The 14,419-nt window shown below is 39.1% G+C and overlaps 1 protein-coding gene across 1 annotated transcript; it reads right to left on the reverse strand.

The window, feature by feature from the left end:
• Positions 1 to 8,461: 8,461 nt before the first annotated feature.
• Positions 8,462 to 13,753, reverse strand: LOC115736951 (geraniol 8-hydroxylase-like). The gene is made up of 3 exons (XM_030668865.2): positions 13,061 to 13,753; positions 11,732 to 12,010; positions 8,462 to 9,163 (listed from the first exon to the last, which is right to left on the reverse strand). The coding sequence occupies exons 1-3, from the start codon at positions 13,736 to 13,738 to the stop codon at positions 8,543 to 8,545; spliced, it is 1,578 nt and encodes a 525-aa protein (XP_030524725.1). The 5' UTR covers positions 13,739 to 13,753; the 3' UTR covers positions 8,462 to 8,542.
• Positions 13,754 to 14,419: the final 666 nt, after the last annotated feature.

The following is a 14,419-nucleotide window of genomic DNA, read 5'->3' on the forward strand; positions in this document are numbered from 1 at the left end:
TGCGGATGTAAGATAACCATGAAGAAGTGTGATTGAGAGAGGGTCCACAAAGAGGTACTTTTCGAACGGATGTCTTCTTATCTATAAATAAAACAAATAACTTTCAAGGGGCCAAAACCGACGTAAGAAATCACCACAAGAGAAGTGTACGTTGATTCATTCTCTCTCTCACAAACAAAAACAAAAAGGCATTCGTCGTTACAGAATTGATCGCATTTACGATGTGAAACATGAATATTTTCCTCTGTGATCATATTCAGACCATCATGGGTTGAAGATTCGTAGAAAACGCGTCAGTGATCCACAAAGATCTTGGGCAATTCCACAACGAAACGTCAATAAAGGTTAGTCGAATTCGTCGATGTATAATTCCAACAGCAGACAAATCTCAAGGTTATTGAACGAAACAGAAGAAGAACTTAAAACATTCTTCAAGTTGCAGAAACCTTCATAAACTCATACCCAATTCTTAAAAACACAAACACCTCAACTTCATAGAAATCCTAAGCCTGAGCTTTCCTCTCTCTGTCTCACCATCGTTCCCGATAACATGAGTGCGATGTCGCGATCGCTAGGCTCGGTGACATTGACGAAAGTGCACCTCAGCAGCTCCCAGTTCTACATATCCAGCATGACGCCGACCACGACCGTTTGGTCTTTGGGAACTTTAGTCGGGACCTCTGCGGCTACGCCTCCGCTTGGCAGCATTTTCATCGTGCTCGCGCGAGCTTCAAAGCCCGTCGGTATCGTGGTGGGCTTGTTGAGGCTGAAGAAGCGGTGAGCTTATTGCTGGTGCCATGATGGAGCTGTCCAACTTTGATGCCGTGAGTGAATGTAGCTAGAGAGAGAAAATAACGGAGAGAAGCAGTTGAAAGTAATGGAAGAATTATCAAAAAAGTCATAATTTTTTTTTTTGGTCAATTAGTCCTAAATCTTTTATATTTGTGTCATTTTAGTCATTTCGATCAATTTTGATTGGAAATCGCTGACATGGCGTTTCCAACGCCGACATGGAAATTTTGTAATAATTTTTTCAATTTTTTATTATTTATTTATTTTTCCTTCCTTATCTTCTTCTTCCTCCAATCGGTCGTCGGCATTGCGGAGGGCGAGCCTCGCTTGCCCTAGGCGAGGGGCTTCGCCCGAGGACGGGTTGCCGGAGCTCAGCAGCGAATGAGTGGATGAAAAAAAAGATAGGGAAGAAACATAACAAAATAAAGAAAAGAATAATAAAATATTATTAAAATTTGGCACATCAGCATCGGCAACGCCATGTCAATGATTTCAGGCTAAAATTGGTTGAAAAGACTGAATTAGCACAAATGTAAAAGGTTTAGGATTGAATTAAAATAAAAAGATTAAAGACTAAATTGATACAATTACTACCGGTTGAAGACTTTTTTTATAATTTTTTCCGATAGTTATGAGACCCATTTATGACATGTTAGATCCGTGGTCGGCGAGGCTGCAAAGACCCTTGCTTAGATTTGGCAAAGGAGCAAAGGCGCTCGCCTACGGCCAGTGAGGGTTGTCGTTGAGGACCATTGTCAGCACAATGAAAAAAAAAAGGCAAGAAAAAACATGAGGAAAAATTCGAAATTCAAAAAATTATAATGATAAATTCAAAAAAAATTTGCAAAATTTAAAAAAATTATTCATGTCAATGCTGGTTGTGCCACGTAACAATACCGATATCTACGTAAGTGATTTCCTATCAAAATTGACCAAAAAAACCCTAGTGGCAAATTATCAAAAGATTTAAAAATAAATTGGATAAATTTAAAGATTTAGGACTCAGTTGTATAAATTTAAAGATTTAGGACTCGATTGGATAAATTTACGATCGTGGGGCTTCATTTGTTTCGCAAAAATAAACAATTTGAAAAATATTTTCCTAAAAACGAATCATTGTATCTCCTATAAAAATGAATAAACGAAAAATCTTCATGGTAGATTATTGTCGATAATGTAAATATTTTTTAGTAACTAATTATTTTAAATGATCAAGGGGTTCATTTTTAATATAATCTAAATCATTTAGTTTTTGCGAAACAAATCAAGTCATAACTTATTTTTAGCTTTTTCTTATTTGACAGGCTTTTGTCCCTATGCTTTTATGTTAATATGAGCCAACGTGTAGAAGTAAAACAAAAGTTGCTGCCCCGACATTTTAGTTTTTCAACACAAACATATGTGGAATACATTAATTGTTTTTATCTGAATCTATTCTATTTTATTTCACAAGCCACCATGTGTGCTTTGTATACGCAGGTTTCGAAAACCTACTCCCTCCTCACACGTCCCCACCCCAACTTCCTTAGAAGGTGAGGATTCGAGCCTCTCATCTCTCTCTTTCTAAGTGAGAAGAGTGGCCACTCCATTAACATTTTTATATAACGCTCGTACATATGGCTAAAAAAAAGTATTCCATAAACCACGGTACAAAAACAATAATCATGTTTGCAATAAAGGGGCTGGGCCTCAGCAACTTCTTATGTGGGTTTTGTGGGCTAGAAAAGTCAAGGCCTACCTTTGGTAATAAAGGGCCAACAAAGCAATACAGAAAAATAGCGATTTGTTACTTTCATCCTATAAATTATTTGAGTTGATTCCTCAAAAAAGCATCAAATTTAGGGCCAATAAAGATTATGGTTCGAACCTTTTTTGTCTCATAAAAAACCATCAATTTTAACTCGATTCTTAAATCTGGCCCCCGTTAATCGGGAACCATTAGTTGTCCAAAGAAGAAAAAAGCTCTAGTCGTGAACCTAATAGATCTCATCCATGTCGGATTTCAATGAGACAGCGGATGCTTACGGGTGAAGTAAAGAAGACGATGAACAACTTGATTGACGTCCTTCAAGCTATGACCGAGGCGAAGTGGATGAACAACATGGGATTCCGAGCTAAGAAGACAATGAATAGTGCCTTATATCCACATTAGCAAGTTACGTGGATTCATCAATGACTTGGAATTGTCACGCCAAACAACGAACAGTTGCAAATTAAGGAGTGCCAAATTTGATACTCGAGTTAAAGTCAGTGATTTTTTATGAGACAAAAAAAAAAGTTCAGGCCCAAATTGTCATTAGACCTAATTGGTGTTTTTTTTATAAAAAAAATAGCCCTAAATTAATTAAAGATGCGTAAGTCAAATTGTTCGAACATCGCGTGCAAAAGCGGTTTCCTCTAAAGTGATACGAAATGTGACAAGTCACTTTTAGAACATTTATCACTACGACATAGATCAAACAAAACCAAGAGATAGAAGTTTAACTAACCATATGAAAATAGTTAGATGCACTTTAACCCCACATATCTATCCACATAAGATTATGCAAAGAAATCATACCAACATGCACCGGTGCTCATTCATAAAGGCGAGAATCAGAGAGCCTCGACGAAGGAATAGCCACTAACAGCGTTTTCTTTTTCAAGACGATACCAAATTGCTCCGTTAGATCCATCCTCTCTGCCTCGGGCTGCTTCCAATCGAAGGAATGGAAGAGGGTGGTGAGCGAGAACAGCACCATCCTCTCATCTATCCTCGCGCATATTCTCCTCCCAAACCCAAAGGGGAAGTAATTGAAATCGTTCCCACTGTAATCGCCTTACCCCGCAGAAACCTCTCGGGATTGAACTCCAGCCGGTGGCTCCATATCGAAGGATCCCGATGTATCGCCCATACGCTGATGAAGGCCCTAGAGCCCTTCGGGACCGTGTGGCATCCGACGGTGCAAGTCACGCTCGGTAGTGGGGGACCAGCAGGGGAAGCGCCGGGTGCAGTCTCGGCGACTCTTTCATGGCAGCATGTAAGTAAGGCACTTTAAGAATGTGAGATTCTTCTACTATGTTGTCTTTGCTTACCACAGTTTCCAATTCATTTTGGATTTTGCTCACGACACTAGGTTTGTTCATGATCTCAGCCATGGCAAACTCAACTGTATTGGAGGATGTGTCTGTTCCACCAACCACCATATCTCTTTCTCTGTCTCGACTCACCCTCGTTCTTGTTTGTTCGTGGCTCACCTTTGCTCGCTCGCTCTCGTTCGTCTTTTAAGTTGAACCGGTTTGTTGTTCAAATGGATTTGCTGTAAAAAATAAAATGTGAAATCGGACTGAAAAATAGGGTAGTTTCCAGGGTCAGTTCCAAGGCAAAAAGGGTATATTCCAAGTTTCAAATACAGCAAGCCGATTCTAACACGGTAGGTTTCAGGCCTAAAGTTTGAATATTACTGTTAAATTTTGTCTCAAGTTTGAGTTCACATATGAAACCCCATTTGAATTGGATGATGTAAATCATGATTATTGACCGGATCCTTTTACTGTTGAATATTTATAAATGTGGTCATACCTATTACCCGTAAGCAAAATCTACTGTAGGAGGAACGTACAATACGTTCGTGCTCTGGCCATACATATAGCTCTTGCTTTAGGCTTGAAAGCCTAGTGATTTGTGCTAGGGGTGTCCAAAGAAATCGGGAACAACTTGGACTGAGATTGGATCGGCCTGGAATTGGTGATTCTTAAGTGAATCGATTCGGTTTTTGGTTCCAATTACCGGTCCGATTCCCAATTCCAAATGTGGAATCTTCCACCCAAACCGGACCAATAATGTATAGCATATTATTTAATTTATGAGTTTTAAAAAAATAAAAAATCTTAAATCCCTAATTTGAAAATCTCTCGTCTCGTCTCAAACTCTCACTCTCGTCTCAGTCCCTATTCTCTTTCGTCTCAAACTCTTAATGTCTCACTCTCACCTTGATCTCTCCATCTCCATCTCTTGACTCACGGCCTCAACTTCCATGGACTCACGGCTTCAACTCTCAACTCTCAACTCTCACCGACTCACGACCGCCCCTCCACCGTTTATCGCCTCCCTCTCTCGCTCTCGGTTGCTTCCATTTGCTTGGTGAGACTGGTTCCATGGAACCATTCAGTCCACGATCCTGCTCCGGGGTGGATCCAGGGAACCAAGAGCAGTTGTCGATTTAAATTTTTCAAAACCAATCTCTATACTAGAGTGAGAACCGTCCACCCGAACCATGCTCTTCTCTAATTTGTGCTATGAGTTTCACATCCAATTGAGTCATTATTGTAAACAATGTGAGTTTGAGCTTAATTTAGATGTACGAACCACTCGAATGTGTGAGCGATTACAACTCAAATTCTCCCTTTGTAGTGGATTATTTGTTGCTAGCTTTCCCAGTGAAATAGGTATCGACTTTGGAGCTGAATCACGTAACTATCAGACCCTATGATCAATCACCTCTAATAGTTAGACTTAGATATGGCCAAATGGAACGGTGGGCCCGGAACCGACCCGCTGACCGGGCCCAAGGTTCGGACCCGTTTAATTTTATTTTTTAAAAAAGGTGGGGGGTGGGGCCCGGTGGGGAAGAGCCGTGGGCTCTTCCCCCCCCTAAACAAATGGCTTTTCGGGCTGTTAAAGCACAAAAAAAAAATTGATTTGTTTTTTAAGTTAAATAACTCTCTCATTCTCTATAAATACATATTCTCCCCCTTTCATTTTTCTCACAAATCCTCTCAACAATTCTCTCAAATTCTCTCAATCCCGCCTCAATTCTCTTAATCGGATTTCCGATCAATGCTCTCAAAAATGGCAAGTGAAAGCAGAAATACTAGAAAGGCCAAGATGGCGATGGGAAATTTCGAGTATCCTATTCCTGGATATGATCCTCATGAGTATACATATTGGGAAGACAACGACGATACTATCAACTATATTTCCATTCCAAACGTTGAGCCCCTCCCAACATAAGAAAGTCTTCATCCTCCTACCGGTGTCGAAGAAACGTCGATGGTAAATGAGCCAAAATGGAAGGGCCGAGAGAGTGCATCCGACTTGTGGCTGCACTTCGACAAGGTATATAATAATGCGAATGTAAGTATAATATAAATTGTAAATATTGTTCGCAAACATACAAATTTACGAAAGGAGACGGCTACGGAACATTTCGTCGGCATATGACCAAAAAACATCCAACGCAAGCGGGGATCGACACTACGCAATAACAAATTTCCGGGTACGCCAATTCTAATATTCATCCTTTATTCCGTTACACTGATGCACATTATAAAAAAACATTAGCTGAATATGTTGCCCTTGATCATGCTCCGTTTACTACTGGTGAAAATTTTAATTTGAAATATTTGATAAATACTACGTTGGTTCCGCAAGCACCAACTATTCTAAAAAGTACTCTTAAACGCGCAATTTTACATCTTTATAAAAAAAAAAATCTTTAGCAAATTTTTTTGCAGAATTCAATGGGCGTGTGCATTTATGTAGCGATATTTAGAGTGATCTTTAGCAAATTCATTCTTATATGGGTGTCACGTGTCATTGGATATGTGACGATTGGACCATTCAAAAAAGACTTATTGTATTTCAAATTTTTGATGAAAAAATTCGACTCAGAATATTTATAGAATAATTAGGCAAGTTTTAGAAGAATATAATTTGATACATAAAGTATTTTCAATTGATTTTGATAATGCATCCGTAAATAGCGCTTACATTCCTGAATTAGAAAATATTTGCAAACCCTCTTTTGGCGAACAATTTTTTCGCATTAGATGTGCTTGCCATGTTTTAAATTTATGTGTACAAGATGATTTACGAACTTTTGAGACTTCTCTCACCCCAATAAAGGGTGCAATTAAAATTTCATGGAGTTGTGCCCATTTTATGAAAGCATGAGGAAAATTTTGTAAACAACATGGGAGAATGGCAAAAAAGTTTCCAAAAAATATTCCAACTTGTTGGAATTCTACCTACGAGTTGCTTCGTCAAACTTGTGAATACAAAAATTTATTATATATGTTTGTTTCGTAAAATATTCCAGAAATTACTTTACTTACGCAACATTGGGACGTTTGCAAAAAAAAAATTAGATTTTTTGAAAAGTTTTAATGATTCTACTAATACTTTATATGGTATTTATTATCCTACTAAGTATTTATTTTTAATATAGTGTGTTAATATTGGTGGTGTTTTTAGTGAATATGAAAAAGATACTGAATTAACTCGGACTATTTTAATAATGCGAGAAAAATGGTTGCATTATTATTTCAAAATTCCTCTTGTCTATTTAGTTGGTATTATTTTTTATCCACGTATTAAATTAGATGGTTTACTAGATTATCTGAATGTGTATTATTATAATTGTTTACATTTGGAAGATGCAATAGATATTTCAAATATACAAAGAGAGGTTAAAGAATTGATGGTAGTATTATATGAAAAATTTTGTACTAGATATGGTTTAAGTGATTGTGGATCTTTACAATCCATCGCCTCACGAAGCGAAACCGGTAGTTCACTTAGTAAAGGGTACAATATGCTCAAGAGTAGACAAAAAAAAAAAAAAAAAACAAAAATGGGCAACATGTAGTATTTCTGAATTAGAAAAATATTTAACCACTCAATTTGAATTTCGTGATGCCGAACATAGTATAGATTTCCAAATCCTAGAGTGGTGGAAGAGTCACCCAATCGATTACCTAGTTCTCGCCCTTATCGATCGTTAGATATTAGCAACCCTTTCTTCAACAGTTGCGGTTGAACAAGCATTTAGCTTTGGATGATTAGTTTTGGACTCTCACCGTTCAAGATTAAGTCTGGAGTCTGTGGAAACTCAAGCTTGTGTCGATGATTGGACGAAGGCTAGATTTCGATACTAAGAGCTGGATCGAGAACACGAATTTGTTAGTGAGGATTGTGGAGATACCATCGATACGGGTACCGCTACGGGTAGTGACGATTGACGATGAGGTAAGTTTGGGTTATCAAAGGTAAAAGAACTCATGAGTTTTGATTCTTCTATTCCCAAGAAGATATATAATCGTTTAATGATAATTCATTAAGTTCAAGCTCATTCCTTCTCTCTATTTTTTTTTCCTCAAATTTTATTACAATGTACAATTTGATTATAATTTATAATTTATTATGTTTATTTTATTATTTATTATTTTAAAAATTAAAATTAAAAAACAGAACCGAAACCGGCCATGTCTAGTTAGACTCATCGTCTCGATAACAACCAATAATCATGTGTGCAATGAAGGGGCTGGGCCTCAGGAACTTTTTATGTGGGTTTTTCTGGGCTATTGAAGTCAAGGCCAACCTTGGCAATAAAGGGCCGAAAAAGATAAAATCCAAGGAGACAAAAAGAACAGAAAGATCGTGCTCACCATAATGTGTGCAAACCCACAAACGAGAAATTTGTGTTGCTTACAACCTACATAGTTGAATTTGAAATGCATGTGCATCATATAGTCCGAAAATATGCATATCAAAAGCAAATTTCTCTATGGGCAGTGGATAGAAAGTACAACATGTGACTTTTCTTTTACTTTAAAAACATCTGGCATTGCGACATATAAACTTGATCAAATAAAACATCATCGATTGAAGTTTAATAGGTACAGTTTTTCCTTTATTTTAGACAAATAGGCTTATATAAAGAAACCATACCAGGATGCACCTGTGCATACGGTGCGTTCCACTAATATCTCATTCATAAAGCTGAGGATCAGAGAACCTCGGCGAAGGAACAGCCATTAGAGGCTTTTTCTTCTTCATGACGATCCCAAACTGCTCCGTCAGATCCATCTTCTCCCCCTCCGGCAGCTTCCAGTCGAAGGAGTGCAAGAGTGTGGCGAGCGAGTATAGCACCGTCCTCTCAGCCATCAATATTCCCATGCATGTTCTCCTCCCGGACCCGAAAGGCAAGTAATTGAAATTGTGCCCATTGAAGTCAACCTCACCGTGCAAGAACCTGTCGGGATTGAACTTCAAAGGGTCGTTCCATATCGAAGGGTCCCTGTGTATCGCCCACACGTTGATGAAGACCTGAGAGCACTTCGGGACCGTGTAGCCTCCGATGGTGCAAGTCGCGCTCGGGCAGTGCGGGATCAGCAGGGGGACTGGCGGGTGCAACCTCAGCGACTCTTTCATGACAGCTTGTAAGTAAGGCAGTTTAGGGATGTGAGATTCTTCTACTACGTTGTCTTTGCCGACCGCAGTTTCCAGTTCTTGCTGGATTTTTCTCAGAACACTAGGTTTGTTCATGATCTCAGCCATGGCAAACTCGATTGTGTTGGAGGATGTGTCTGTTCCACCAACCAACATGTCCTATCAAAATAATTCAATTGCATGTAATATCTCAACGGACCGTCCTCAAGAGAAATCGAGTTCACAAAGAAGATTTGAAAGCGAGCAAGAGTTAGATTAGGAAACTAATTTTGTAAGCGTAGATAGAGAGTTATGACAAATAGCAGTGCAATGAAGTGTAGATCCATCTATTTGTCTAGTACAAATTGTCAGCAGTGAAACGCGCTTCAAATTCAAGCCTTAGTGTCGTTTTGCACTCGCAACCACGGAATGAAATAGCTAGGATGGGGAGTTTCGCTATTTGATAATAGGATACCAAATACACAACATAGAAAAACTGCTGAAAGGTTAATAGAGATGGCAATTCGTGTTTTTGTGCATTGTTAGATTCGTGTCAATTAGACCCCTCAAATGGGTGGGTCGGGCGGGTTTGAATCTGGTCATAAATGGTCCAATCTAAATATATTTATTTAACCCGTTTTTGACTCATTTATTACCCATTTAACACAAATATTATATTTAAACTCATTTCTGTCTCATTTATTGAATATAACTAACTCATATAAAATTCAACCTATCACATATGGGTTAAGAAATGAGTTTATGACTCATTCTGACAGGTCTAGTGTCAATGGATGCAGTTCAAAAATGTGATCTTGTGCGGTGGCAAAATCGATTTATGTTCCCTACAAACTAAACATGACTAGTATTAGTTTTACATAAGTCGTACTGGACTCATTAGATTCAAGGGTTTCTCAATAAATTATCTTCCACGCCATGCCATATTTGAATTGTGTTACAGCGTTGTGTCGAAAATTGTTATTCTCGGGTGGAAGGGGTTCAGGGGTCGACCTTTCAGGAGAGAAAGTACAGCAATATCACATAATGAAACAAGACAAAGAAGTAGACTCGGACATGGCCGACGCTAGTTTCTCCTAAAGCAACCAATTCAGCCCGTCTTTATTCTTGTGCCTAGTCATTTCATCTTCTCCTTTGAGTCCCGCTCAGGACTCTGATTAAACTGGCATGTACAATCAATGAGTTCACATTAGAGAATTAGAAGAGGAGCCACGAGTACTTATTGCAGATATTAACATCAATCCCTATGCACCTTGATATTTAGCTCAGGCATGGAAAATTGATTATCATCCTAGGTTCATTTTTCATAAGTTAGAAGTTTAAGCGCCTGGAATGCCATCCAGAAATGTTGCCATTAAGATAATTTATATATTCAACTTATGAAGCAACAAACCTAAAAATCATCATTTGAACAAACTAGTTATTGTGATCCACACAAAATCTCCCGTATATCAATCTTGGGATAATTGTCCAAAATGTCCCAAACCTATTGTGCTTTCGACAATTCAATCTTAAACCTTTCAAGCTTGTCAATTGAGTCCTAAACCTTTTCATGTTTAGTCAAATGGGTCCATCCAATCAATTTGGCCTGTAAATCATTCACATGAACGTTAGTCGTCCTACGTATCATGACCAGTCTTGACTAGATAATTTTTTATAATCTTGTTGTAACAAATGCGAAAAGCAAATACAGAACACAAGGATTTACGTGGTTCGATCAAGGAGATCTATATCCACGAGCGAGGCAAAATAAGATTCCACTATAATTAAAGAGAGTACAGATTATAGAAGTCGGTTTTATTGACTGAACAAAAGCACACAGTTCACAAGTCTTTCATGTAAGGAAAATCCTCCATTTAAATGAAAAAACTCTAGCCGCAGTATAAATAGAGCCCAAAAAAAATTTCTCAAGGGCGTTGCCCCCGAACCCCCATAGAGATCTATTCGTACCGCTATAAAGATTTGTTCACTTGCTCCAAGTTGGGCCTATCGGCCCAACCCTCCGCATCACGAATTAAATCTCAATTTTTCTCCACTTTTGGCCCGCATAAAAAAATACGTCGGGTCGGGTGATGAACCGGACCGAGTACATAAAATTCAAGACATATTTAACAGCACTTTAATAATTTTTTTGAATTTCTTTCATTCTTTTTTTTTACCCTTTTGTTATGTTTTCTTTCCTTTTCCATTCAAAGGGCTGGCGACCTCCACCGCCCACGTTAAGGCTAGCGAGGGCGTCTTGACCCCTCACCTAGGGACTAGCAGGGGTCACCGGCCCTCTGCCAATGGCCGGTGGCCTTGCCGACCCTCCGAACCAAAAAAGAAACAAAATAAATAAAAGAAAATATAAAATAATAAACAATTTAAAATTTTCAAAAATTATTAAAGATTATTCACGCTAGCACCACTCGTGTTTCATAGGATGACCAACCTCTTCGTCAGCAATATTCGGCCAATTTTGGCTAAATTGACTCAATTGGTAAAAAGTAAAAAGGTTGAGGACCGAATTGGCGAAAATGCAATAGGTTTTATCATTTTTTTTTTACAATTGTCCCTATTAATATTACTCTAATAATTATGTACGTTCAACTATTTCAATTATTAGATCTAAACGTTGCGAAGAATCGGTTTACGTCATGGACTCTCATCAGAAGAAAAAAAAAACAAAAGAATAAAGTAGAAAGAAGGAAGCTCGGCAATAATACAAGAAGGAGAAGAAGAAGAACTGACCATGAGCAGAGCTTTCAGGCCAGTCATCGTGAGAGGAGTCTTGGCATCTTCCTCGTTGTTCCACTCCAACAGAAACTGCAAGAAATCTTTGCTCTCCTCGATTCCGCCATCTCTCTGCATCTTCAACCTCTGCTCAATCATCTTCTCAAAAATTCCATCGAACCGCTTCGCCAACCCCTTCATTTGCCTCTCTATCCCTTGCAAATCGAATCGAGCCAGACTGGGATAAAAGTCCGAAATATTTGGCTTCCCAAGAAGTTTCGTCAAATTTGAAATCGCCTGTCGAGGGAAGGAAAATTCAGAAAGAAATTATAAGATCAATATCTTAAATTTTGTATATTCACTCTAATTAGAAGTAAAAAAAAAAAAAGATAATTCCACCAAAAACCCTAAAACTCTTCTCAATGGGGACACCAATAATTCAATTTTTTCCGTCTCACCAAAACTCTCATACTTGTATCGATGAAACAAAAATACCTTCCATCCATATGGGCATTAAAAACTCCAACTGGACAACCTGTGTGACCATTAAATATTCGACGTGTCCATGCTCTTGCTCAACGGCGCAATGCGTGTCCATTGCCACATCAGATCAGATCCATTTGCCCGAATGTTGTTATGTCATATGCTTTTACAGCGGCTTAAAACTGAAATTCTAGCGGATGATTTTGTTTTTTCGGTAATTGATACAAGCTTGAGGTATTAGTGAGACGAAATAAAAAAAAAAATTGTTTGGGTATGGATATCCTACGAAGAAAAGTTTTAGATTTATATGTGGGATTATCCATGGACAAATAGTTAAATGTTAGTCTGAAATATATGTGTTGAACATAAATAAGAGAAAAATAGACAATTAAACAGACAATTCTAGAAATATGAATATGAAATAGATCTAACTTGCCCATTTCCCAACCTTAATAGGCAAGAAGAGCACTTTCGAGCGAACTTTAGTGATACCGGTTAATCATAAATTCGATTAGTAGGTTGGTCCGAAAAGCAAGTTTAGCGCAAGCCTAAAGTTGGAAAATGATCACCTTTTATTACGAAATAAGAGAGTTGTATTTCTGACAACAACAAAAAATAGAGAGTTGTATTTTCTTTTCTGTTGACTAGACAAGAGAAGTCACAGCATATGTTGCCAAAATAAAAAAAAAATTATTTTTTCAAAGACGGCCACGTCCACATTTGGTTAGATGAGTATATTTAAAGACTCGATAGAAGGGCTGACAAAACCTTCTTGTCTTGAAGTTATGTCGACAGCGTGCTTAATATTTTATGGTAGAAAAGCAAAAGAGGGATCCTATTCGATCGTCGTCGTCACCAACGAACCTGCCTGAAATCAGCACCCAAGCTCTCCCTGTCCTCGCCCCGCACCGTCCCACCCCACAACATGCTCGTGATCACGTTGAGCACCGTCAAGAACATCTGCTCCCCAACGTTCACCGGCGACCCAGCCCGGAGCCGGAAGTACCCCACGGTCTTTTGGAGCTCCCTCCGTCGGAGCTCGTAGACGGAGTCCAGCGTGTGGTTGCTCAGCATCTTGAGCCCGCACACCTTCCGGAGCATCCTCCACTCGGGCCCGTACGGACTCCAGATGATGTCCGACCCGCCATAGAACGCGGTCCTCCCGGCGATGGGCACGTCGCGGTTGGCGAACGTGATGTCGTTGTCCTTCAACACCTCGCGGGCAGTGGCCGGGGACGTCACGACGATGCTGAGCTTCCTGCCAAGCTGGAGCTTCAAGACCGGGCCGTACGTCGTCGCGAGGGTGGCAAAGTAGGTGTGGAGCTCCGGATCGAGGAAGGGCAAGTTCCCGACAAGGGGAAGACCCGCGGGTCCCGGCGGCAGCGACGGCGAGTTTTTCTTCTGGGCGAAACGACGCCATGCCCAACAGCCGATTGCGAAAGCGCCTGAGAGAAGAAGAAGTAAGTTCGGGAGCGAGACAACGTTCCGCGAGAGAGAAGATTCAAGATCGTGGAGAAGGGGAAGGGAGATGGAGGGGGACATGGTGACCTTGGAGTGCGATCAATTACGAGCTATGGTCTTTAGTATATAAGCACAAAAATTAAGTAATGAGCCGTTTACTTGCAAGTCTCTGCATACTACACTATTTTATGGATGAATTACTATAAAATTCACATTCAGATCCAGATGAATTCTACGTATTGAAAGTATCTCTCGAGTTTGCGTCCGAAGCGAAAATCTGAATTGCGAAAATAAATAAATAAATATCTGTGGACGATCTCTGTGGAAATTATATTTCTTGATCGGCGGAGTCCAAGTTGGATATTTTCATATATTTTCTAGATGTAAAATTGGCATGCAAGATTTTGGACCTAAAAAAAAAAAAAATGGGCAGACTCGAACTTTGACCGGTTGACCGAATATTGATTGTACATGGCTTCGTTTTTTGTGTTGGAGTTGGTCTCTGTAGATTTATTGTTAGCAGAATATATACATTCGGATTGAGGGTCTTTTATTGAAGTGAGTTGACATGGGCAGAGGACTTTTTGTTGGAGATCCTGGATGAAGATTATGCTCCGACTGATTGAACATTACACTCGGAGATTGACGTTGATGGATTTGATTAATTCTATATTTTAGGAAGATACAAATTGTGTACATTTATTTCGTTTTATTTTCTGTCTTATTAATATTATATATGCACAAATGTACAGACGATACATT

This window comes from Rhodamnia argentea, chromosome 9 (genome assembly GCF_020921035.1).
Source record: "Rhodamnia argentea isolate NSW1041297 chromosome 9, ASM2092103v1, whole genome shotgun sequence".
Classification (NCBI taxonomy): domain Eukaryota; kingdom Viridiplantae; phylum Streptophyta; class Magnoliopsida; order Myrtales; family Myrtaceae; genus Rhodamnia; species Rhodamnia argentea.